The 27385-nt window shown below is 36.4% G+C and overlaps 1 protein-coding gene across 4 annotated transcripts in view; it reads right to left on the reverse strand.

The window, feature by feature from the left end:
• The window catches only part of OSBPL8 (oxysterol binding protein like 8), a 186082-nt gene that overhangs the window by 103164 nt on the left and 55533 nt on the right, over positions 1-27385 (reverse strand). The window contains exon 3 of one of the 4 annotated variants that reach the window (XM_082850825.1): positions 16925-17001. The exons of 2 other annotated variants lie outside the window; for them this stretch is intronic. In XM_082850825.1, the coding sequence (XP_082706951.1) occupies positions 16925-17001 (77 nt within the window). Of the gene's footprint in view, positions 1-720; positions 860-16924; positions 17002-27385 lie in introns of those variants that run through there. One more of the 4 variants, XM_082850828.1, reaches the window with a different exon arrangement.

Below are 27385 nucleotides of genomic sequence, written 5' to 3' on the forward strand. Positions count from 1 at the left end.
TGATCTCTGAAGTTTCATTCACCTCAGTAATTCTATGACTTTTAATATGTCACAAAGCTTTGAAATTATGTATTCATGGGTCTAACTCCCCTACTAGTATATAATGATCTTAAGGGCATGGCACATGTTTTATTCATCGTGTATCCCCTGAAGCTAGCACAGCGTCTGGTCAAGAAAAAATTTTTTGGACATAAATATAAAGGGTGTATCTTCTAAATCCCTAGATAAAACAGGTCACTTATGAAATCACCAAAGTATACATAAAAACTTTTCATAACCAAATTATCTATTATGTAAAAATTCTGACAAAATAAGACACTATTTCTCACTTCCATATGGCAGTGAATTTGTTGTACTATATCCAGCCTCAGAGTACTCTGATCTATGCTTTGTGATGATTGTAGAAACGATACTATAAAGAAGTATTAATTCATAATTTAGGAATTATCAATTTATAAATTATGAAGTAGATAACTGGCTAAATAAATAATCCATATTCAGATAATCAGGATGTAAATATACAAACACTATCAATCTCAGATGGACACTGACAACAGATGGGTACTGAATGATCATTCATATTCTTTACTTTATATTTCAATGCCTGGAAAGAAAAGCAGAAGACTTAATAACCAAAATGGAATACCACATGCCTTTTCTAAGTACACATCAAAATATTATCATGTCTCCAAACATGCCATTCAAACTTTAGCTACTTACTTGATGGCCCAAGGACATCTTTGCTATCACCAAGAAGCTTTTAATGCAGGGTAATTGAGCAGCAAACAAATACAATCCAAATCAGGAAGAAGCAAAATGTATCAGGATTGAAGCAGCAGTGAAACAAAAGGACAAGGAAAATAGCATTAGTTTATAAGTAGAAAGCACATGCATATCAATTCTAATAATCATAATTCGCAAGGAATTTTCTTTTCCACACATAAAAAGACCTTGGCTTAGGTGTTATGTTTGTTTTAATTTTGGAAAATGAAGGTGGAAAGAGAAAAATGAAATCACCCAAGTATTTTGTTTTGACAATTACTCAAGTGAAAAATTACTTTCAACTATAATTCAAGATATGGGTTAGGAGTGATAAAAAATTATTTAGAAATGTAAAGGACAGCCAAAAAGTTATTCATTTAAATTCAAGTGGCTTAAAAATATATAACACCCATGCACTATTAAATATTAGTTCTGCATGCCATGAAAGCACTTAACACTACATAGAAATTCAGGATGCTTCTTCTACATAAAGAAAGGAGTTTACTGAGTGCTTATATTATGCCAAGCATGTGTAAAGAGCTTTTACAGAGACATCAACAAAGTGGAACAAATTTTTTTCTCAAATGGCAAAAAAACAAAGAGTATTGATTAGAAGAACAATAAATTTTACTAAGTTAGACAAAACTTTCTTAGGACCCACTAATATCAAGCATATAATCTAGAGCTACTAGTCTCTAGGAAGTCAGAAGATCCAATTCTTAAATGATTAACTTGCAATCAACTAAAAGAAACAGGAAAAAGACTGCTGATCTTTGTCTAGTAACTATTTTAATAAACAGCATTACACTAAATGTCACGTATAGACAAGTGTTTTGGTCTCCCTTGGCAGGAACAGAGTCCTTAGCTCTCTCCTTCATTTCAAATACCAAACATGGAAACGTATCAGAAGTGAACAAACAAACGAACAAAAAGTTCCCACCACTAATGACATTATTGTTTGGTCTTATTTAAAGGGAACGGAGAATCTTAATTGGTTTTGACCAAAAAAAAAAAAAAAAAGTAGCAGTTGTTTGCTTTAGGGCTTCTGCTGTCTCCTAGGGAAAAAAAAAATCTTGGCCCTGTTACTTCCCTAAAGTGATGGTTATTTCACAATGCTTAAAACTATGTTCTAATGCCTTTAAAGGCATTTGCTCTATTCATTTTTTCTATAGGTGTCCATTTAAATTTATTCTTCTATAAACTGAGTTCACAGATAAACTAAAAAGAAATACAGCTTTAGTGACAACGAAATAATTGTGCTCAAATCTATTACAGCTAGCAAGCATGTGGGAAGAGATTAAAGTATTTGTGGCAAGCAACCTCTAAAACGGCCCCAGTGATCCCCACTTTTTGGTGTATAATCCCCTCTCTTTGAGCATATACTGGACTTGCTGAATCACTTCTAATGAACAGAAAATGGCAGAGGTGAAAGGATGTCATTTCCAAAATTAGACTGTAACAAGACTATGACTTCAACCTTGTTTGTGGTCTCTTGCTCTCTCCTAGATAGATGATCCTGGGGAAAGCCAGCTGCTGCATCATGAGGCAACCCTGTAGAAAGGCCCATGAGGCAAAGGAACTGAGGTCTGTCCACAAACCCTAAGTGACCCTGGAAATGGCTCTCCCACCTCCCCTGACCCCCTCAGCAGCAGCTCCCACTCTCCAGTAGCTTGATTGCAACCATATGAAAGATTCTGAGCTAGAGACACCTAGCAAAGCTGCTCTTAAATTCCTGACTCACTGAAATTGTAAGATAATAAATGCTTGTTTTCTACCATTTAATTTTGGGATGATTTGTTATATATCTATAAATAACTAATACAATATTGGAAAACTGAAGGAAGTTCAGAACCTGACAGAGACAACTATGGCAAACTTTACAAACCCTTCATAGACATCTTTTGGAAAAATCTTCCTGTACTGATATGAATAATTACCAGTTTCCCTAGATTTACCTATAACTTCCTAAAGGAAAGAATGATTCTAACCATATTTACATAGTTAAGAGTATTTAATTTCACAAGGGCCAGTCACATTTGAAGCTTTTGAGCTGGTCTTCTACTTAGGAAAAAAGATCAAGTTCACTTTCATTGTACAGTTCTGTATAATTCTCAGATTTTGTTGATTAAAAGCACTATGTCATCTTCTGTGCAGCTGTACTCCTTATATATTTACTCCCAGAAAATAATCCCTAGCATATACAACAGCTTCTGAACATTTATTTCAAATTATGCTTTCAACATTATATCCTCAGGCATATTGGTGTCATATAAATCTGAATGTATTGTATTAATCCAATATTTTTCTCAGGCTGAGGCACTGGAGAATAATCAAAGTAAACACTGTCTATTCTTATCATTAATCTATCATCCATCCATCCATCCAAATATTCACTGAGTACCTACTATATAGACAGGTATCATTTTAGGCACTGAGAAATATAGCAGTGAACACAACAGACAAAAATCCTGTCCTTGTGGTAGTTATGTTCTAGTAGGGAAGATAAACAATAACATAATAAACAAGTAAAATTTTGATGTATATTATATAGTATAAATACTAAGGAAAAATAAGCAGAAAATGAAGACATAAAATGTTAGGGAAGATGGAGTTAAAGTTTTAGATAGGGTGGTCTAAGAAGGCTTCACTACCAAGCTGACTGAACAAAATGAGGAAACTTAACCATAAGGACTTGAAGGGGAAGAGTACTCCAGGGAGAGGGAGGATCAAGTACAGAGCAGAGTACTTGGATAGCAAGACTGGAGTGTTTGGAGAATAGTGAAAAGGCCAGAGGGCTGGAAACAAGGCAAGCAGGAGAGAAGCAGATGAAGTCAAAGAAGTAAACAGCTGTAGGACTTTATAGGACCTAGTCAAGGCTTCTGTTTTATTCTGGATGAAATAGGGATGGTTCTGAGAAAAGGAGTAACATACATGATTATGTTTTAACAGGACTGCTCTGGCTGCTATGTTGAGAATAGACCAGAGGGACAAGGGTATTATCAGTTCAGAGGTTACTGCAATAATCTAGGGGAGAGATGAAGGAGACTTGGACGAAGATGGGAGCAGTGACAGTGATGAGAAGTAGTTAAGTTCTAAATATATTTTGAAGGTAAGGTCAACAGGATTTCCAAACAGGCCAAGCATGAGGTAAAAGAAAAAAAGGAATCAAAATGATGTCAAGTGTTGGAGTCTGAGCACCTGGAAGGATGAACTGCCATAATCTGAGATGGAAAAGACGGTGAGACAAGCTAGTTTACAGGGAGAAATATAGGTACAATCATCCCTTGGTATCCAGAGAGAACTGCTTCCAAGACACCTCCCACCTCCACCCCACCCCACCACAATACCAAAATCTGCGGATGCTCAAGTCCCTTATATAAAATGGTGTAGTATCTGTATATAACCCATGTATATCCTCCTATATACTTTATGTCATCTCTAGATTACTTACAATATCTAATTCAAAGTAAATGCTATGTAAATAGTTGTAAATACAATGAAAATGCTATGTAAATAGCTTATAGCATGTGGTAAATCCAAGTTTTGCATTTGGGAACTTTCTGGAATTTTTTTCCCCAAAATATTTTCCATCTGCAGTTGGCTAAATCTTTGGATGCAGAACCCTCGGATATGGAGGGCCAACTGTAGCTCAGTTTGGAATAGGTTAAGTTTGAAATGCCTGTCAGACATCTAAGTCAAAATGTCAAGTAGGCAGCTAGACACACAGACCTGTACAGGGAAAGGTTTAGGTTGGTAAGAAAATAGTATAAATTATGGTATGTGTGATAGTTAGGGTATATGATCTGAATGGCTTCATCACAGGAGATTGAAAAATGCCACAGGATAAAAGAACAGCCTCCAGAAAACATACATTATAATGGAACAACAGAACTAAGAATTAAAGCTGAAACACTACAAATAGAAGCAGAAACACAATGAAAAATAAGCTTCACTTCAGAAACCTTTCCCAGAAGGATGTGGATAAAAAGGCATTAAGTTGAGATGCAAGTGAAATCATCCTCCCAGAATTATTTGCAAGTGATGCTAACTGGGAAACAATATATAAGTAATTGAAGATTACATATTAATTTTACCAAGTAACTGACATCACTGAAGTCTTCTACACACTGCTGAACTGTACACTACACTTCTTATTCTTACTGCTTTTAGGATTGGGCCTAATTTGTGCAGTTCGATATTGTATAACCCATGAATAAAGACGATGTGGAAGTATTGATGTAGAAATGCTCTATACAAGTACCTTTTAAGATATTAAAAACAATAAAAAGCTAGCCACTCTTCTTGGCTTTTGTTAGAGAACAAAACACTGCTAGAATTTCAAGGAATCCAGGAACTTTCTCCTCAGCTTATTCAGAAAAAGAGCATTTAAGATATGACAGGGCTTCCCTGGTGGTGCAGTCGTTCAGAGTCTGCCTGCCGATGCAGGGGACACGGGTTCGTGCCCCGGTCCGGGAGGATCCCACATGCTGCGGAGCGGCTGGGCCCGTGAGCCATGGCCGCTGAGCCTGCGCGTCTGGAGCCTGTGCTCCGCAACGGGAGAGACCACAACAGTGAGAAGCCCACGTATCACAAAAAAAAAAAAAAAAAAAAAAGATATGACAGAAACATTTTCTCTCTCTGAGCAACTTATCATGTTTACAATTATCCCTTGAACAATGTCCATACAGTCATCTCAAATTTTTTTTCATATAAATAAATTCTCTACTTTGGCAGAAAGCATGAGCTGAAAAATAATAATAGTAACATGCCTAGAATTTTTCTACTTAGTATTCAATAGCATACTACCAGTACTTTAAATAAAAGCATGAAATATAGCCATTATCTAAATCTTTACTGATTTTAGTCTACAAATATCAGGAAAAGAGCATAATATAAAAAATGTGATTTTACTTTAATGTACTTCTAAATATTTGCCATGCCATCTATAATTAGCATAAAACTTGTGATCTCTAAGCAATGTAAAGGAAGAGGCAGAAGTTCATAATCACACCCTTCAACCTGAGAAACCCCTCAGTCCTGAGCAATCCAGGACAGATGGCCACCCTATATATATAATACAGAAACAATACCATGAGGTCTATAGCTTGATTTCATTGCCTTTAGCACGGCACCTCCCTGTTTTATTGATTTGACTTACTTGTTGAGCTTAAGAGAAAGTACAAATAGCTTATCAAGCACTGATATGAGTAGAGCTTAAAAATAAAATTCCAAGCAGACGGCACCTCTTCCCCAAATACAGTTGATCAAGTTGTACTCAGAGAAGCAATCCTACTTCAGTGGGCTCTCGGAAGCCACAATACTGAAGAAGAATTATATAAAACATCTGAAGAGTGCTTGGACTTCCCTGGTGGTGCAGTGGTTAAGAATCCACCTGCCAATGCAGGGGACAGGGGTTCAAGCCCTGGTCCAGGAAGATTCCACATGCTATGGAGCAACTAAGCCCGTGTGCCACAACTACTGAAGCTCACGCACCTAGAGCCCATGCTCCACAACAAGAGAAGCCACCGCAGTGAGAAGCCCGCACACCAACACGAAGAGTAGCCCCCGCACGCTGCCAACTAGAGGAAGCCAGCACACAGCAGCACAGACCCAGTGCAGCCAAAAATTAAAAATTAAAAAAAAAAGGAGAATAAATTTTTTAAAAAACAGAAAATTAAAAAAAAAAAAGAATGTTCTACTTAGTGTTATCTTTGGCTCTTAGAGTAAGAAACTTCAATGAGGGATATGCAACGCAGCTGAGATCTGTTTGTTCTTTAAACAGGAGCCATCACTCTACACTTAAATAAATTTTTTCATATTCCTGCAATCGTTTGCAAAACACACTGTGCACATTTTATCCCTGAGTTTTACAGGAGAGATTTTAAGGGAATATTTTTCTGGGACTAGAGTTTATCGCTGTTAGAGAATATGATCTGATCTGCCAGGCAGTTACATTTTTGATACAGCAATTCCACCACTAGGAATGTATACTAAAAGATGTGTTCAAGGATATTTATCACATCATTTATAGTAATCTACTTAAAACAGGGAATTAAATAAATAATAATACATTCACATAATAAAATACTATGTAGTCATTGTAGCTTGGTTTTTTTTCAGGGACTGAAAAACATTCATTATATATTGGCTTTTAAAAGTGTTATACTGAATCACTTTGCTATACAGCAGAAATTAACACAACATTGTAAATCAACTATACTTCAGTAAAATAAATTTTTTTAAAGTAGGTTATAAAGAAGTTTGTATGATATGACTCCATTTTTATAAAATTTCATGTGTAAGATATACACATATGAACACATATATGCCACAAAAATAAAAACAGTGGTTACCTCTAGAAGGTAGAATTTTATTTATTATATTTTTCTTTATTGTTTAAAAATGCCACATTGGTATGCATTATTTTTATAGTCAAAAAAGATTAAATCTATTTACATATTGGAAAAATGAAAACGCAATTTTCAAAGTGATCTTTTCGATCTATGTTAGCTATGTTTTATAATGTCATAATCATCTATTATTAAACATAGTGGAAAATATATTTTAAGAATCTAACTTGAAATCCTAAAAAAAATACAAAAATGTTAACATTTTGAACATAATACCATATATTACTCTCTGTCTCTTTAACTTCAGCAACTTCTGCAAATGGCAAGATCTAAAAAAAAAGACAAATTTTCTCAGGAGTGATTTAATTTCGTATACCTGAATCTGAATCTAGAGAGCATACACAGTTTATCAAATGAATTAAGTGGTGCATTAATCTTTTAAAAAGTAGCAAAAAAAAAAAAAGCAATAGTATGCTTACCAGTATCTGTACACTGGAAACTAAATCCTTAAAAAAAAATCCCTAGGCTTCAGGAAATTACAATCAATCTGCCAACCCATGAAGTCTTCTCGGACATGTTCTGGGGCTTTTTCACAGTTCTTATCCTCCTTGCATATATTTAATTATACCAGCCCTTCCACCATGCAAGCCCTCTCCTACTTTCCACGCAAGTCCTCTCTCCTCCTTTAGTTTCTAAAATATGCCACTGCTCTGGCTTCCTTTCTCCTAATTGCCTACCTCCACTTGGTCCTCCAATTCAATAAGTGAGTGACCTTAACCAACGACCAATCCTCAACTATTTGTTGTTTTCTCTCTACCTATGCTCTTCCTGCAGATTCCATTCTTAATGAAGGCTCATTTGCTACCTTTATTCAGACAACTTCCAAGTTTCTTCTTCAGACCTAGCCTATCTCCAAAACTTCAGCTCAACATATTCCTACCTGTATGTTCAGACATTATTGCAAATTAACTTCCGGTTCTAAAATTCTGTTAACAGGCCCTGAAGCAAGATGGCGGAGTAGAAGGACGTGCTCTCACTGCCCCTTGTGAGAACACCAGAATCTCAACTAGCTGCTGGACAATCATCGACAGGAAGATGCTAAACTCACCAAAAAAGATACCCCACATCCAAAGACAAAGGAGAAGCCACAGTGAGACGGTAGGAGGGGTGCAATCACAGTAAAATCAAATCCCATAACTGCTGGGTGGGTGACTCACAGACTGGAGAACACTTATGCCACAGAAGTCCACAGCGGGAGGAGGAATTCCTACAGAATCAGGCTTTGAAGTCTAGTGGGATTTGATTGCAGGACTTCGACAGGACTGGGGGAAACAGAGACTCCACTCTTGGAGGGCACACACAAAGTAGTGTGCGCATTGAGGACCCAGGGGAAGGAGCAGTGACCCCAGGGGAGACTGAACCAGACCTACCTGTTAGTGTTGCACGGTGTCCTGCAGAGGTGGGGGTGGGGGCTTTGGCCCACTGTGCGGACAAGGAAACTGGCAGCAGAAGTTCTGGGAAGTACTCCTTGGCGTGAGCCCTCCCAGAGTCTGTCATTAGCCCCACCAAAGAGCCCAGGTAGGCTCCAGTGTTGGGTTGCCTCAGGCCAAACCACCAACAGGGAGGGAACCCAGCCCCATCCATCAGCAGTCAAGCGGATTAAAGTTTTACTGAGTTCTGCCCACCAGAGCAACAGTCAGCTCTACCAGTCCCTCCCATCAGGAAACTTGCACAAGCCTCTTAGATAGCCTCATCCATCAGAGGGCAGACAGCAGAAGCAAGAAGAACTACAATCCTGCAGCCTGTAGAACAAAAACCACATTCACAGAAAGACAAGATGAAAAGGCAGAGGGCTATGTACCAGATGAAGGAACAAGATAAAACCCCAGAAAAACAACTAAATGAAGTGTAGATAGGCAAACTTCCAGAAAAAGAATTCAGAATAATGATACTGAAGATGATCCAGGACCTCGGAAAAAGAATGGAGGCAAAGATCGAGAAGACGCAAGAAATGTTTAACAAAGACCTACAAGAATTAAAGAACAAACAAACAGCGATGAACAATACAATAACTGAAATGTAAAATACACTAGAAGGAATCAATAGCAGAATAACTGAGGCAGAAGAACGGATAAGTGACCTGGAAGACAGAATGGTGGAATTCACTGCTGTGGAACAGAATAAAGAAAAAAGAATGAAAAGAAATGAAGACAGCCTAAGAGACCTCTGGGACAACATTAAACGCAACAACATTCGCATTATATGGGTCCCACAAGGAGAAGAGAGAGAGAAAGAACCAGAGAAAATATCTGAAGAGATTATAGTCGAAAACTTCCCTAACATGGGAAAGGAAAGAGCCACCCAAGTCCAGGAAGCGCAGCGAGTCCCATACAGGATAAACCCAAGGAGAAACACGCCGAGACACATAGTAATCAAATTGGCAAAAATTAAAGACAAAGAAAAATTATTGAAAGCAGAAAAGGAAAAACGACAAACAACATACAAGGGAACTCCCATAAGGTTAACAGCTGATTTCCCAGCAGAAACTCTACAAGCCAGAAGGGAGTGATGTACTTATGTATATATCATGATATACATAATATACTTAAAGTGATGAAAGGGAAGAACCTATAACCAAGATTACTCTACCCAGCAAGGATCTCATTCAGATTCGATGGAGAAATCAAAAGCTTTACAGACAAGCAAAAGCTAAGAGAATTCAGCACCACCAAACCAGCTCTACAACAAATGCTAAAGGAACTTCTCTAAGTGGGAAACACAAGAGAAGAAAAGGACCTACAGAAACAAACCCAAAACAATTAAGAAAATGGTCACAGGAACATACATATTGATAATTACCTTAAACGTGAATGGATTAAATGCTCCAACCAAAAGACACAGGCTTGCTGAATGGATACAAAAACAAACCCATATATATTCTGTCTACAAGAGACCCACTTCAGACCTAGGGACACATACAGACTGAAAATGAGGGTATGGAAAAAGATATTACAGGCAAATGGAAATCAAAAGAAAGCTGGAGTAGCAATACTAATATCAGATAAAATAGAATTTAAAATAAAGAATGTTACAAGAGACAAGGAAGGACACTACATAATGATAAAGGGATCAAGCCAAGAAGAAGATATAACAATTACAAATATATATGCACCCAACATAGGAGCACCTCAATACATAAGGCAACTGCTAACAGCTATAAAAGAGGAAATCGACAGTAACACAATAAGAGTGTGGGACTTTAACACCTCACTTACACAATGGACAAATCATCCAAAATGAAAACAAATAAGGAAACACATGCTTTAAATGACACAATAGACCAGATAGATTTAATTGACATTTATAGGACATTCCATCCAAAAACAGCAGATTACACTTTCTTCTCAAGTGCGCATGGAACATTCTCCAGGATAGATCACATCTTGGGTCACTAATCAAGCCTCAGTAAATTTAAGAAAATTGAAATCATATCAAGCATCTTTTCTGACCACAATGCTATGAGATTAGAAACCAATTACGGGGAAAAAAACCACAAAAAACACAAACACATGGAGGCTAAACAATACGTTACTAAATAACCAAGAGATCACTGAAGAAATCAAAGAGGAAATCAAAAAATACCTAGAGACAAATGACAATGAAAACACGATGATCCAAAACCTATAGGATGCAGCAAAAGCAGTTCTAAGAGGGAAGTTTATAGCTATACAAGCCTACCTCAAGAAACAAGAAAAATCTCAAATAAACAATCTAACCTTATACCTAAAGGAACTAGAGAAAGAAGAACAAACAAAACCCAAAGTTAGCAGAAGGAAAGAAATCATAAAGATCAGAGCAGAAATAAATGAAATAGAAACAAAGAAAACAATAGCAAAGATCAATAAACCTAAAAGCTGGTTCTTTGAGAAGATAAACAAAATTGATATCCCATTAGCCAGACTCATCAAGAAGAGGAGGGAGAGGACTCAAACCAATAAAATTAGAAATGAAAAAGGAGAAAGATCAGGAACAAGACAAGGATGTCCACTCTCACCACTATTATTATTCAACATAGCTTTGGAAGTCCTAGCTATGGCAATTAGAGAAGAAAAAGAAATAAAAGGAATCCAAATTGGAAAAGAAGAAGTAAAACTGTCACTGCAGATGACATGATACTATACATAGAGAATCCTAAAGATGCCACCAGAAAACTACTAGAGCTAATCAATGAATTTGGTAAAGCTGCAGGATACAAAATTAGTGCACAGAAGTCTCTTGCATTCCTATACATTAATGATGAAAAATCTGAAAGAGAAATTAAGGAAACACTCCCATTTACCTTTGCCACAAAAAGAATAAAATACCTAGGAATAAACCTACCTAGGGAGACAAAAGACCTGTATGCAGAAAACTATAAGACACTGATGAAAGAAATTAAAGATGATACAAACAGATGGAGAGATATACCATGTTCTTGGATTGGAGGAATCAATATTGTGAAAATGACTATATTACCCAAAGCAATCTACAGATTCATGCAATCCTTATCAAATTACCAACGGCATTTTTTACGGAACTAGAACAAAAAGTCTTAAAATTTGTATGGAGACACAAAAGACCCCAAATAGCCGAAGCAGTCTTGAGGGAAAAAAACAGAGCTGGAGGAATCAGACTCCCTGACTTCAGACTATACTACAAAGCTACAGTAATCAAGACAATATGGTACTGGCACAAAAACAGAAACATAGATCAATGGAACAAGATAGAAAGCCCAGAGATAAACCCACACACCTATGGTCAACTAATCTATGATAAAGGAGGCAAGGATATACAATGGAGAAAAGACAGTCTCTTCAAGAAGTGGTACTGGGAAAACTGGACAGCTACATGTGAAAGAATGAAATTAGAACACTCCCTAACACCATTCACAAAAATAAACTCAAAATGGATTAGAGACCTAAATGTAAGAGTGGACACTATAATACTCTTAGAGGAAAACATAGAAAGAATATTCTCTGACATAAATCACAGCAAGATCTTTTTTGATCCACCTCCTAGAGTAATGGAAATAAAAACAAACAAATGGGACCTAATGAAACTTCAAAGCTTTTGCACAGCAAAGGAAACCATAAACAAGACGAAAAGGCAACCCCCAGAATGGGAGAAAGTATTTGCAAACGAATCAACAGACAAAGGATTAATCTCCAAAATATACAAAAAGCTCATGTAGCTCAATATCAAAAAAACAAACAACCCAATCCAAAAATGGCCAGAAGACCTAAATAGACATTTCTCCAAAGAAGACATACAGATGGCCAAGAAGCACATGAAAAGCTGCTCAACATCACTAATTGTTAGAGAAATGCAAATCAAAACTACAATGAGGTATCACCTCACACCAGTTAGAATGGGCATCATCAGAGAATCTACAAACAACAAATGCTGGAGAGGGTGTGGAGAAAAGGGAACCCTCTTGCACTGTTGGTGGGAATGTAAATTGATACAGCCACTATGGAGAACAGTATGGAGGTTCCTTAAAAAACTAAAAATAGAACTACCATATGATCCAGCAATCCCACTACTGGGCATATACCCAGAGAAAACCATAATTCAAAACGACACATGCACCCCAATGTTCATTGCAGCACTATTTACAATAGCTAGGACATGGAAGCAACCTAAATGCACATCAACAGACGAATGGATAAAGAAGATGTGGTACATTTATACAATGGAATATTACTCAGACATAAAAAGGAACGAAATTGGGTCATTTGTTGAGACGTGGATGGATCTAGAGACTGTCATACAGAGTGAAGTAAGTCAAAAAGAGAAAAACATATATTAACGCATGTATGTGGAACCTAGAAAAATGGTACAGATGAACTGGTCTGCAGGGCAGAAGTTGAGACACAGATGTATAGAACAAACAAATCAAGGGGGGAAAGCTGTGGTGGGTGGGGATGGTGGTGTGATGAATTGAGCGATTGGGGTTGATATGTATACACTGATGTGTATAAAATTGATGACTAATAAGAATCTGCTGTATAAAAAAAATAAATAAAATTAAATTTAAAAATTAAAAAAGAAAAAAAATTCTGTTAACAAAGAAAAAGCTTTAAGCTTGTTTTAGAAGCATCTTTATGCCAAAAATCATACTCAGTAGCTTCCCTCAGAAACCAACTTCCATGCCAACTTGCTCAATTCTTTCAGTGGTACCATCTTTCTTTGAATCAGTCAGACCTAAACCCTTGAGTCACTGAGACTCTATTTTCCCCCCAACATCTGACTAAGTCATTACATTGTAATTAATTTTAAATAGACAATATCTACTCACATCTAGTCCTTTCTTTCAATTCCCATTAATACTAACAGGCCAGACCCACATCACCAGATTTATCAGCTTTTGCATCTTCCTTCTAATAGATGTCCCTGCACTCAGTCTTACCTTACTCATTTACCTACTACACTAAATATTGAAGTTCAAACACACAATAAAGACATGGTCCCTATTGCTAAGAATATCACCATATATTGAAGACTGTATATACTGTAGTACAGTAATTCATTTGACTTTAAGGTAAGTTATCTCCACCCAATCTACACAATATTACTCATTATTCAAGCCAGACCTATCATTAGCAAGTCATTTAGCTGTTCTGAAGTTTATTTTCTCCTCTGTGAATACACAATTATTAAACCTTACAACTTTCCAAAGTTGTTGTGAGGCTTAATAATAGTTTACATGAGTGTACTTTATAAATTTTTGTTAAAGCATTATACAGACATAAGGCAGAATTACTGAGTGGTACAATAAGTGACAAAGACTAAGAAAGGACAAAGAAGGGAATGATTAATTTACCAAGTTAATTCCCTAACCTATCACTTGGGCCATGTGGCTCCTCCACTTAAAAATATTTGATAGCACCCATTCTTTAGGAAAAAAATCCCCAACGCTGATATTTAAATCATCTACAATTTGACCCAATTATTCATTCCACAGAAATGTTTTGATCTTCTATGAGATAGCCTTGCCACTCCAAAATTTCACTTATCTAAATTATCTGTCTAGTAAAACTGATTGCTCAGAGCAATCTGTAATATTCTGCAAAAACATTGTTTTTGCTTCCCTGTTCAATAGCTCAAAAGTTCCCTGCCTTGAAGGCTCGACTCAAATTGCCAATTCTGCTACCAAAGTTCAAGATGAAGTGTATCTTTCCCCAACACTAACTTTCTAATACCAGTTCTTTAACAATGCATAGTTATCTCATAGTATTTCCTCTACTGCTACCATAAATAGGTAAAAATTAATGTTATTTTACTTTTTTCCTAATATTACAATCGTATAGTTATAGTGTTGTCAATAGAACTACTGGACAATTCAAGTCTAGCACAACCTTACCTCTCCCCAGCTCAACCCACTGACCACTCTCTAGCATTTGTCATTGTTGACCACTCCTTTTCTCAAAACTCTCCCCCCTTCCTTAATTTCCAAGCTATTTTCTCTCCTTTCTCTCCTTTCCTCTTTCTGCCTGGCCCCCTTCCCCTTCTTCTCCCTTAAGATAGTTATTTCCCAAGGCTGCAGCCTAGAATCTCTTTTGTCCCCATGCAACATGCTTTCCATGAATGATTCCACTGACTTGATTTTTACGGATTCTATTCACTGACAACTCCCCAAATTAGTTTCCCACCTTAACCTCTCCTGAACTCCAGCCCCTTAGGGCCATCCCAATCACTCTCCTGGTACACTCATTCTTATTATCCCAGAAAAAACAGCACATCCTTGGTAAGGGTATTCCTGACTTCCTATGCCAGGCATAACAAAGGGATACTCACTCCATCCGTTTTGTCACTGCATCCTTCTATCACGCAGAAGTGCAGCGGGCAGCCATAGAGCTCCATGTGTTCCTAGGGACCTGTACTTCCATCTTCCTGAGTGAGGAGGTAGAAAGACCCCTCACTCACCTTTCCCCTAAACCTCAACACTTACAGCCCAACCACCAGTCTGCATAAAAGATTTGTGAGCTTCACACTTGGCTCTTACCTCTGCCTAGAAAGCTACCTTTAGGACTCTGTTTAAAAGTCACTTCATCAGGGGCTTCCCTGGTGGCGCAGTGGTTGAGAGTCCACCTGACGATGCAGGGGACGCGGGTTCGTGCCCCGGTCCGGGAAGATCCCACATGCCGCAGAGTGGCTGGGCCCGTGAGCCATGGCCGCTGAGCCTGCGCGTCCGGAGCCTGTGCTCCGCAACGGGAGAGGCCACAACAGTGAGAGGCCCGCGTACCGCAAAAAAAAAAAAGTCACTTCATCAGAAGACCTCCATGATATTCCTTGAAGATAGCAACACCTATCTCCAATTCTGGTACTCTTTATCCTCCTTACCCTGCTTTATTTTTCATCACAACAATCATGACACAGCACAGTATATATTTATGTATATTTTTTGTCCTTTTCCAATGGAATGTTAATTCCACTAGAGTAGGAACTTCGTCTATTCTGTTCACTGTCGAATCCTTTAAGATTAAACAGAGCCTGGCACATGGTAGACACTCAACAAACACTGAATGAACGAATGAATAAATGCATGAATGAAAAAAAGGCTCAGTCAGTATTATAACCCTAATACCTAGCAAAGAATTTATTATACATATGTAGTTCGTTGAGTTCCTCTGTTTATTAAAGGAATTAGTTTCAATTCTCCTATGACAAAACAAGTCTTGCTCATCTTCGTATTTTCCAAAATTTAACATTCTGCATGCTTAAAATATATATGCAAAGAACTAATATGGGCTAGAACCATGAAATCTGAGTTCTAAACCTATTCTAAACCTAAGTCGATCAGTATTTCCTAAGTAAACTTGAATAAATATTTTGAATTTAGTTTTCTTATTTGCTCATGACATCTGTTACAGTACTAAAATTCTGTTATACTAACAACTCAACATAGAAAATTATCTCAATCCTAAGAACATCCTTAGCTGTAATTTAAAGCATATTTGTATTTTCTTCCACTATTAGTCTTTGGCCATTATATGCCCGAAGTCCATTGCTAGAAATTCTCCCATGCTTTTTCTTAAATAATTCTGTCCTTTATAAGTGACACTGTTACAAATTCACTACTGGTTTTTGGTAATGGAGCATAAATTATATTTATTCTGGTACTAGTGGTCCCTTGCCAGGTTTAAACCAACCTCCTTCATCAAGATCTTCACATACAAAGGAAGTTCAAAATCAATCAATGTGATGTCAGTTGTAACTAATGTGAGACTGCTGGTGAAGTCTGTATTTATAAAATAAGAAAAAAGTTAACTGTCCACTAAAAGAATTAAACCGATGACCTTGGCATTTGACCTCATTAACATGTTCCTCTATATCTGACCTAACCATCCATAGTTACCTGAAAAGGTTATGAAATAACAGCTCAACAGAAACCATGTTATCACATCACTATCATGCCAGGCTAGGTATGATAGTTGGTTATATGAGGCAGCTCACGTACACAAATATTTCAGTGTATGATGCTTAATCTTATGACCTGTTTACATAATTTAGAGTTTCAGTTTGAAAAAGAGCTTACGTTACCTGCAATTTTGTTTTGACCAATTCTTTACACAGATACATGAGCCTACATTCTATAATGAATCATGACCAGGAATTGAATTAAGACATAAGAACTGTATAACAAATACTTTCTTTCCTTCTGAAGTTCTATTCTAACAAATCATTCATTAGTAAATTATGTTGATCAAGCCACAGGCAAGACTGCTAATGATAACATGGAAATGTCACCCTCGGTGACTCATAATATCTACCATATATAAAAATGCAGTCAGCAACTCCTCTCCATGTGTCAGCAACTATGTGGTGCCAAAATGCCAAAAAATTCACCCTGGATAGAAAAATCAAAATTAGTTACAGGAGAACAAAACTTTGGGTTAAATAAAATACATCATGGATTGCACATTTTTCAAAGTATACATTATTTTAGGTAATGTATGTAAAAACTTTAAAGGGATGCTTAAAAGGCTAGGTGTAATACAGATCAGTTTACAACATAAAAACATTAGCCTTACATTCAATGACATGAATAACAGAGTATCTGTATTTGAATTCTAACATGGCCCACTGACTAGCTTATGTGACTTAGAAAAATTACTAACCCCTTTAGAGCCTCAGTTTCTTCATCTCTAAAAACAGAGTAATACCTACTTCACAGTACTATGAAGGGAATTAAATGAGAAAGTGTGTGAGACATCAATCCCCGGTGAGGGCACATAGTAAGACTGCAAAAAATAATGTTTTTTCTCTACACAAATACAGTAACCCAAATAGGGAAAGTGCAGATTTTAGAAATCTAGGGGGAAAAGGAAAATCCAGAAGGGCCATATTGTCTGTTTTGCTTCTGTGACCCGACAGGTTTTAACTGTCTTTTACCTAGTTTACAAAACTGTATGCTAACTTGTTCCATGGGCTAACCATCTCTATTTCTATGGTTCTCAACCTAAGTTGGGCATTGAAATCACCTAGGAGACTTTAAAAAGTACTGATGTCTGTGTCTCACCCTCTAAGATTCTAATTCAATTGAACAGCCTGAGCACTGGGATTTTTCAGCACACCCCAGATAACTCTAATGTTCAGTTGGTTGCCCCTTCCTCCAATATCCATAATTCTGTCAAGATAATTTTCCTAAACCACACTCTGAACAGGTTGTTTCCCTACTCAAAAAAAAAAAGAAAAAAAATTCAATGGTTTGACATTACATTAAAAACAAAAATCCCAAACTGTAAAAAATAGTATTCAAGGCTCTGTATAATCTGATTCTAACATCATAGGTGAGAGGCAATACAGGAAAAAGATGAAAGCTTAGCCTCTGGAGACAAAATGTATCCCAGTTCTGCAACTTACTAGTTGTGTGACCCTGAGCGACTTTCTTAACTCTCTGTGTCCTCATCTATTTACTACTGAGATAGTAAATTATATTATCTCATAGGGTTATGTGAAGATTACATGAGTTTATCTACAAAGTACTTAGAACGGCTCTGGCACATTATAGAAATTTTAAAAATGTTAGTTGTTATTCATTTCCTCTAGCTTTATTTTCTACTAATTTCCCTAAAGCAGCAAGCAATATTGTCTCTGAGACCTAAAATATGCTCCAAACATGGTGTAGTCATAAACCTGGCGAGGTACTATGTGTATAGATATGTTCAATGATGGTAGGCTAGTTTTTTAGACTCAATATATGTTCGGCTAAAATTAAATTTCACGTGTGTGTGTGGGTATACAGGTACATACACAGATACAAATATAAATTCATATACATATATGTAAATTCATTCCCTCTCTCAAGCTCTTTCTTGCTCCATTGCTGTTGTTTTCACCATATTAAACTTAACGTGACTTCTGAAGTAGTCACAAGTTAATGAAAACCTACTGAGGTGAGGTCTGGATAAATATCCCTTCATTGCTCTATTCTCACTAGACAGTTGGACAGGTAGAGATTTTCTTGAACTTTTAATCAAATTTTATCTTTATGTATCTCCAACATGCTGAAATTCTAATCCTTCACATATCCTTCTGAGGTTTTGTGGGACTCTCATTTTATTTTTTTAAAAAGCAGGAAGAAATTTAAGATTCTTAATGCACAGAATTTTAATTAAGAGTTAAAGGTAGAGCTATGGATGTCTTGGCTTTTACTATATCCTGCTTATAAGAAGCATCTGCATGTCTTAAAACTTAGGAGAAACAGCAAATGATAATGCTTATGAAAAACCTTCAAACCATACTTTTAAAATCTGAATGACTGCAATGTTATGGATATCGAAAGAAATAATAAATCTTTAAAGCCAAGTTTCCACCTTAAGTCTAATTTAGCAAAACAAATAACTTTCTATTGGGTAAATGACATAATCTGTTTACTTGGGAGTGAGCCACCTTAACAGACTTCTGATTTTTAAACTGTGGGCATGTCACAGCTGACAAAGATCTTAATATAGATGAACTGTCCAACAGGGCTGCTGTTCTTTTGATGTTTTTGGTCCCCTTTCAGTCACCACCTCAGCCAACCTTCACACAGGGAACACAGAGCCAAAAAGAAAGTAACCAACTCTTTTTACAAATGGGAACTGAGTTACTTACCAGTGAAGTAACTAACACCCTCCCTGAAACCATCACTAGAGACGGATGGATGGGGAGCAAGCTTCAAGCAGACAGAGAGTACAGTACCATAGATGGAGGAAAGGCCAGGGGGCCAGAGTAGGAGGAAGACCTGGGAGCCATCTTTCTGGGCCTTTTTCTCTCTATAATACTGAAGAGATCACTCTCCACTCTGTCCTTACTACCACGGCAGAACACGATTTAATACCAACCAGAGGCATTAAACAAAGTTTTAATCACTTTTGTTTCTAAATTGTTTTTAAATCAGTTGCAGTATGCACACAACAAGTGCAGGCAAAGACCCTGACTACTACCTCCCACTGTTCTTTCCCCCAAATGAGCTAACTGATTACAACTAGGGAGGCAGCTTGTCGAAAAGAATTATGCCCAAAGCAGAAATACAGAAAAGTTCCCTAAGAAACAGAATATATGAGTGGAAGGAGCAAATGAGGAATAATGAAACAATGATTTTAACAAGAGATTCTTCACCCTAAGACATGTATTCCCTAGACAGACCAAAAAGTCCCTGGGTTCTTACCTTTCTATCTAGGACAGTATCAGATATTCCTAGGAGAATATTATTTCCAAGAAAGTACAAGCTCACAAACAAAAAAAATTAATATCCTAAGAAGCCCAAGTGCTGAGAAGGAAAACTGAACAATCTCAGTAGAAGGAAGGAAAATTAGTAAACAAAAGCCATCAAAAACTTAAAATAACCACAATAAATATGTTCCAAATGATACTGGAGGATATTGTAAAAATATGAAGCATGACCAAGCAATCACAAAAAAACAGCTAGTAATACTGGGTATAAAAATATTACGGTGAAATAAAGTATACAGCAGATTTGAACAGCAAAACAAATATGATACAATAATAAATTAGTGAGTCAGAAGACTGGTAAAGGAATTCAACAAAAAGGCACAAAGAAAGGAAAAGATGGAAAATACAGAAGTTAAGAGAGATTAAAGAAGCAAAAGTGCTATTATATTCACAAAATAGGAGACCCAGAGAATTTTTTAAATAAAAAATATTAAATCTTAAATAATTTTGAAACCTCCACAAAATGGATAAATTTCTAGAAAAATATAAAAGGCTTTAAAGACTCCTCCACCTCTCACCCCTAACATACCTACACAAAACCACAGGCTCAGCTGTATAAGGATTGAAAAGAAAAAAAATGACTATTATTTGCAGATGATATGAATCAGATAAAATAATAAATCGAATAAAACAAAATACATAAGCATTCAACCAATATTTTTAAATATAAAAATGAAAAAAGAACCAAAAACAAACAAAAAAACTCCTTGATATAGATCATGTCTGAATGCTAGGTACAATTATGAAATAGGCAAATTTTATCTCGATCATCACTCCCTCATTCCTAAAGGCTCTATCATAATTCTTCTTTCCACCCTCAACTCCCCCTGCATCTCCAACACACCCAATCAACTAGTGGGTCCCTCTTTTCACATCACATAGCTGCCAATTATTTGTCTTTACAGTGTTAATTACTGAATGTTTAAATGAGCAATTCTCAAACTTTTGGGTCTCCAGACCCCTTTCCACCCCTAGAAATTACCAAAGACTCCAAAGAGTTGTTGTTTATGTGGATTATATTTATTGATATTTGCTGAATTCTAAATTAAAAGTGAGAAATTCACTATCTTTGCCAGGTGATCACAGTCAACATCAAAAGTGATAAGTCATGTTGATAGTGTATACTTTTCCATAATGATGTGATGATGGCATTTTACCTTTGTGGTCTCCTCCCCAAAACCCAGTCTAATTATGAGAAAAACAACAGACAAATTCCATTTGAGGGACACTGCAAAATATCCGACCAGAACTCCTCAAAACTGTCAAGGTCATCAAAACCAAGGAAAGTCTTAAGAAATTATAACTGCCCTAAAACTCTTAGAGGAAAAACATAGGCAGAACACTCTTCGACATAAATCGCAGCAAGCTCTTTTTTGACCCACCTACTAGAGTAATGAAAACAAACATAAACAAATGGGACCTAATGAACCACAGAAGCTTTTGCACAGCAAAGGAAACCATGACGCAAAGACAACCCTCAGAGCGGGAGATGATATTTGCAACAAAGCAACTGACAAAGGATTAATCCCCAAAATATAAAAGCAGCTCATGCAGCTCAATATCAAAAAATAGGCAGAAGACCTAAATAGACATTTCTCCAAAGAAGACATACAGATGGCCAACAAACACATAAAAAGATGCTCACTAATTATTAGAGAAATTCAAATCAAAACTACAATGAGGTATCACCCTACACCAGTTAGAATGGGCATCATCAGAAAATCTACAAACAACAAATGCTGGAGAGGGTGTGGAGAAAAGGGAACCCTCATGCACTGTTGGTGGGAATGTAAATTGATACAGCCACTATGGAAAACAGTATGGAGGTTCCTGAAAAAACTAAAAATAGAACTACCACATGACCCAGCAATCCCACTACTGGGCATATACCCAGAGATAACCATAATTCAAAAAGACACATGCACCCCAATGTTCATAGCAGCACTATTTACAATAGCCAGGACATGGAAGCAACCTAAATGTCCATCAACAGAGAAATGGATAAAGAAGATGTGGTACATATATACAATGGAATATTACTCAGCCATAAAAAGGAACGAAATTGGGTCATTTGTAGAGATGCAGATGGACCTAAAGAGTGTCATACAGAGTGAAGTAAGTCAGAAAGAGAAAAAAATATATCGTATATTAGTGCATATATGTGGAATCTAGAAAAATGGTATAGATGATCTTATTTGCAAAGCAAAAATAGAGACACAGATGTAGAGAACAAATATATGGATACCAAGGGGGAAGGGGGTGGTGGGAGGAATTGGGAGATTGGGATCGACACATATACACTATTGATACTATGTATAAAATAGACAACTAATGGGCGTCCCTGGTGGCGCAGTGGTTAAGACTCTGCCTGCCAATGCAGGGGACACGGGTTCGAGCCCTGGTCTGGGAAGATCCCACATGCCACGGAGCAACTAAGCCCGTGAGCCACAACTGCTGAGCCTGCGCGTCTGGAGCCTGTGCTCCATAACGGGAGAGGCCATGACAGTGAGAGGCCCGCGCACCGTGATGAAGAGTGGCCTCCGCTCGCCACAACTGGAGAAAGCCCTCGCACAGAAACAAAGACCCAACGCAGCCAAAAATAAATAAATACATTAAAAAAAAAATAGACAACTAATGAGAACATATTGTATAGCACAGGGAACTCTACTTAATGCACTGTGGTGACCTAAATTGGAAGAAAATCCAAAAAAGAGGGGATGTATGTATATGTATAGTTGATTCATTTTGCTGTACAGTAGAAACTAACACAACATAGTAAAGCAACTATACTCCAATAAAAATTAATGTAAAAAAATTAAGTAACATTAATAGTAGGTTTTTTGTAGATTATTTTATCATGTGAGGAAGTTCACCTCTATTCCTATTTTTCCGAGAATTTCTGTTATGAATAAATGTTGAATTTTATCATTTAAAAAAAAAAAAGAAAGAAATTATAACTGCCAAGAGGGCCTTAAGGAGATGTGATGACTAAATGTAAAGTGCTACCCTGATGGGATTCTGGAATAGAAAAAGCACATTAGGTAAAAACTAAGGAAATCTGACACAAAGTATGGACTTCAGTTAATAATGTATCAATATGGATTCATTAATTGTATCAAATGTACCATACTAATATGTTAATAATAGGGGAAAGTGGGTACAAGCTACACAGAACTCTGTACTATGTTCAGAATTTTTCTGTAAACCTAAAAATTGTTCACAATATTTCTGTAAAATTCTTCCAAAAAATGAAGTTTATTTAAATTAAAAAAAAAAAAACACTGCTTAGGAAAAAATTAAACTAAGAAAATTTGAAAACACAAGAATATACAAGCATACATTCCATTAGCCAGCAGAGCAATGGCATAATCACACCTCATACAGTCTTGGGAAAAGTGCACTGTACGTTCACTAGAGAATAAGAAGCAAAGCAAATAACATCAAATACCACGGTATTACTACAAAAAGAATTTTGACCTCACAGATTCTCTGAAAAGACCTTGAGTTCCATAGTCCTGGAAACACACTCCGAAAATCTCCAAGCATAATGGAATACAAAAGATTTCTGGTTTGGAATTCTACTGATATACTGTGTAGACCACTGGCTATTTCTTTTACTATTTCAAAGCTAACCCCTTCTCTAATTTAGCTCCCCAAACTTATTGAAGAGTCCCATTATATACCTTCAAAATGTTTACATTATATTATTCAAGCCTCTAATAGAATTAAGAACAACTTTTAACAGGTACAAAAAAAAAAAGATACAATAAGAATCTAAGTGCTCAAACAATAGGAAATACTGAGTGATATTTTCCCACTTGGGAAGTTCAAACATTACAAATATTTAAGTACTGCTGTTAATTTATACTCCTACTGAATTAACAGATCTAAGCAACGATCATCAATGGCCACTATTATCACAAGAAGAGAGACAATCAGACATTATGTGCCTCCTGATGGTAATACAGAACACCATCAATGAAGTATTCTTGTCATGAAAAATTGAACCTGAATCTGAGCAAGTCTCAGATTAGAACTGTCTACTGACCAATTTGCAAGAAATATAAGTAACTGAAGAATACATTAAACAATCACCATGGGGGCAAATCCAGATTGTGGGAAACGCAATAGGACAAACTACCTTATTTCCTCAATAAACTGAAAAAGGAAAATTAAAAATTGAAAAGGAAAAATCAAAAACAGATACAGGAGAGACTTAAAAGATTAAAAAAGACTTAAGTGGCTTAGGAACCAAGTCCAACACAAAGACAATAAAAAGAAATTTACAAGACAATTAGGGGCGTTTAAGCAATGACTAGTTGACTATATTAACGAATTCCTCATTTTTAGAGTAATAATGAAATTTGTGGTTAAAGTTTTAATGAAAAGTCTTTATATTTTAGAGATATATACTGAAATACTTACGAAGAAAATGATGTATATGGGATTTTCTCAAAAAAGTATGGGGTGGGAAGGCAGGAGTATACATGAAACAAGATTGACCCGAGTTGATAATGCTGAAGATGGGTGATGGGTACATGAGAATTCATTATACTAGTTCATCTTATTTATAAAAATATATTTGAAATTTTATATAATAAAGACTTCAATAAAGATATCTATTAATATTCTTGAATGTGTAATTAATGTAAACTGCTACAGTTAGAAAGCAGCTATTAGGAAGATGAAGTTATTTTAATATAAAAGACAAGTATGTAGGTAATAAATTGGTAACTAAAATTTCTAGTTATTTTATTATTTTACATAAGAAGATCTCTGCAACCTAAGAATTTACATAATTTAGAGCCTTAATCTAACTGGCAACTCCCCAGGTGAGTTGCCCCAGAAGACTACCCAATTTTGGATTATTTGGCAATAGGACCCACTTCTCTAGACTGGGATGCACCAGAGGTTAGTACAATGACTATGGTAGGCAGAATAATGGCCTCCCAAAGATGTCCACATCCCAATCCCTGGAACCTGTGAATATTACCTTACTTGATACAAGGGACTCTGCAGATGTGATTAAGTTAAAAATCTTGAGACAGGGCAGTTATTCCGGATTATCTGAGTGGGCCCAAAGTAATCACAAGGGTCCTTATAAGAAGGAAACAAGGGGCTTCCCTGGTGGCGCAGTGGTCGAGAGTCCGCCTGCCGATGAGGGGATGCGGGTTCGTGTCCCGGTCCGGGAAGATCCCACATGCCACGGAACGGTTGGGCCCGTGAGCCATGGCCGCTGAGCCTGCGCGTCTGGAGCCTGTGCTCCGCAACGGGAGAGGCCACAACAGTGAGAGGTCTGCGTACCGCAAAAAAAAAAAAAAAAAAAGAAGGAAACAAGAAGATGAGTGAGCAAGTAGATGTGGCAACAAAAGCCAGAGGTTGAAGTAATAGGAGGAAGTAACCATGAGCCAATGAAAGATTGCAACCTCTAGACACTGATAAAAAGGAATGAATTCTCCCATAAGAGCCTCCAGAATTAACATAACACCTTGCTTTTAGACTCCTGATATCCAGAACTCTAAGATAATAAATTTCTGTTGTTTTAAGCCACTAAATTTGTGGTAACTTGTAGCAACAAGGAAACTAGCATAATGACCAATGGTAAAATTTAATAGAAAAGTCTATCTTAGTTCAAGTATAATGACTTGAGCTGCCTTTTGAGAAACTGAGTTACCTATAAACTACATGTGTTCATGCTGAGGCTGGATGACCTGCTGTCAGGGGATACTGTAGGTAGAATCCTTACATTAGGCAGATTGTTAGACTAAATGATCTCTAAATTTCCCACAAAGACTAAGGGAAAAAGTAGCCACAGGACTCAGAGGTTTGCAAAAGGCTCTGCTGGTAGCAAAATCTTTGTTAAAGATGAAAAGGTCTCTACTAGGCAATCCTGAAGTATACAGCATTAGCCAAACACTTAGCAGGCAGGTCTCAAAGGATATTCAAATGTTAGATAAGCATATGTACCAAATTTGTTGACCCATTTGTAATAGATGAGATAAGAAACTTCACAGCCCTTCTCCATCCATTCCCATTTTAGGGTGGGGAAGGGGTATCTAATAAGAACAACCAAGTGCCATTGTGCAAGAATACTTTAAGAGGATTAGTAATTGGCATATAGATAATTTATCATTGAACTTGAATGCATAAATGTCTTAAAGGTCAGTTATTGAGAAACTGTACACCAAAAATACTGTCCTTATAAATATGCTATCACTAAAAACATATACTAAGTTAATAATGATAATGATGAAGCTAAACTAATAGTACAGTTAACCCTTGAACAATGAGGGTCTGAACTGCACAGGTCCATTTATAGGCGGATTTTTTTCAATAGTAAATACTACAGTGCTACATACAGACAGTGGCTGGTTGAATTGAGGATACCAAGGAACCACGGCTCCGCATCGAGGGTCAGAGACTATCCTACCCCACTCCCACTAATCATTCAAGGGTCAACTATATTTAAACAAGAGAATAAAAATAGCAACATTTAAAATCTGTGACCCGCTGAAAAAATAATACTTGATGTTACCAAAAATTAGGCAATTCCATTAATTTACATGACTATATACACAAGCTGTATGATGTTGTCAAATGCTATATATAGTAGCTATACTCCTTAGAATATGATTTAAAGCTCTCAGTAAACTCTAATAACATACCAATTTTACTTGACGAGCACTAAATCACAGTAATCATGAAAAATTCACCTAGTAAGTAAGTAGAAATCAAAGTTTCAGGAAGTCGGGTCATCTCTAGGCCCATCAAGAAGATACTCATTTACTACATTCTGAGAATTACTGAACTAAATCACCTTTGCAGTTCCTTCCATTTCAGAAAGCATCTGATTCAAAGTACCCAATTTAAATTATAATCTTAAGCAAGAGTTCCTCAGTTAAGAGTCCCTTATAATACTATAAAGATTTACATATATTTTTAAAATTTTTATTCTCTTCTAAAACGTCAGTTATATAATCAATTTTTAATGCAACAAAAGATTTTGACCTCTAATAGACCTCATAAAGTAGTTTCCTCTGGTAACAGAAATAATTTATAAGATATTCAAAAGATATGACTTTCCTTAAGGTAAGGAACATATTCAAATTTTTTTAATCTAAAGGTATATTTCACTTATTTAGTTTACCTCAATCTATCAATAAAAATTTGACCCCTATACTTAAAGGATTTCTTAGTGGTTAATTTCCAAAGTGATATGAGTTCTGGACTTTTACATAGTTTTTTAAGACATATATTAAATGTACACTTGTGTTTTCAAGTATATAAGTACAGTATAAAAATGCAATTCATATTTTTCAGTATTTACTACCTAAGACAAACAATACTACCACAAAAATAGAACTAAACACAACTGGAATAATAAATGAGCAAATGAATTTTTTAAAAAACAGAAAGCATAATCTCATATAAAAGAAGAAAACTGAATAAATGGACACTAAAGTCAATTGAGTCCAAGCTTCCACTACCTCACACCAAGACTACGATAGTAGTTT

This window comes from Leucopleurus acutus (assembly GCF_964270905.1).
Source record: "Leucopleurus acutus genome assembly, chromosome: 11".
NCBI lineage: Eukaryota > Metazoa > Chordata > Mammalia > Artiodactyla > Delphinidae > Leucopleurus > Leucopleurus acutus.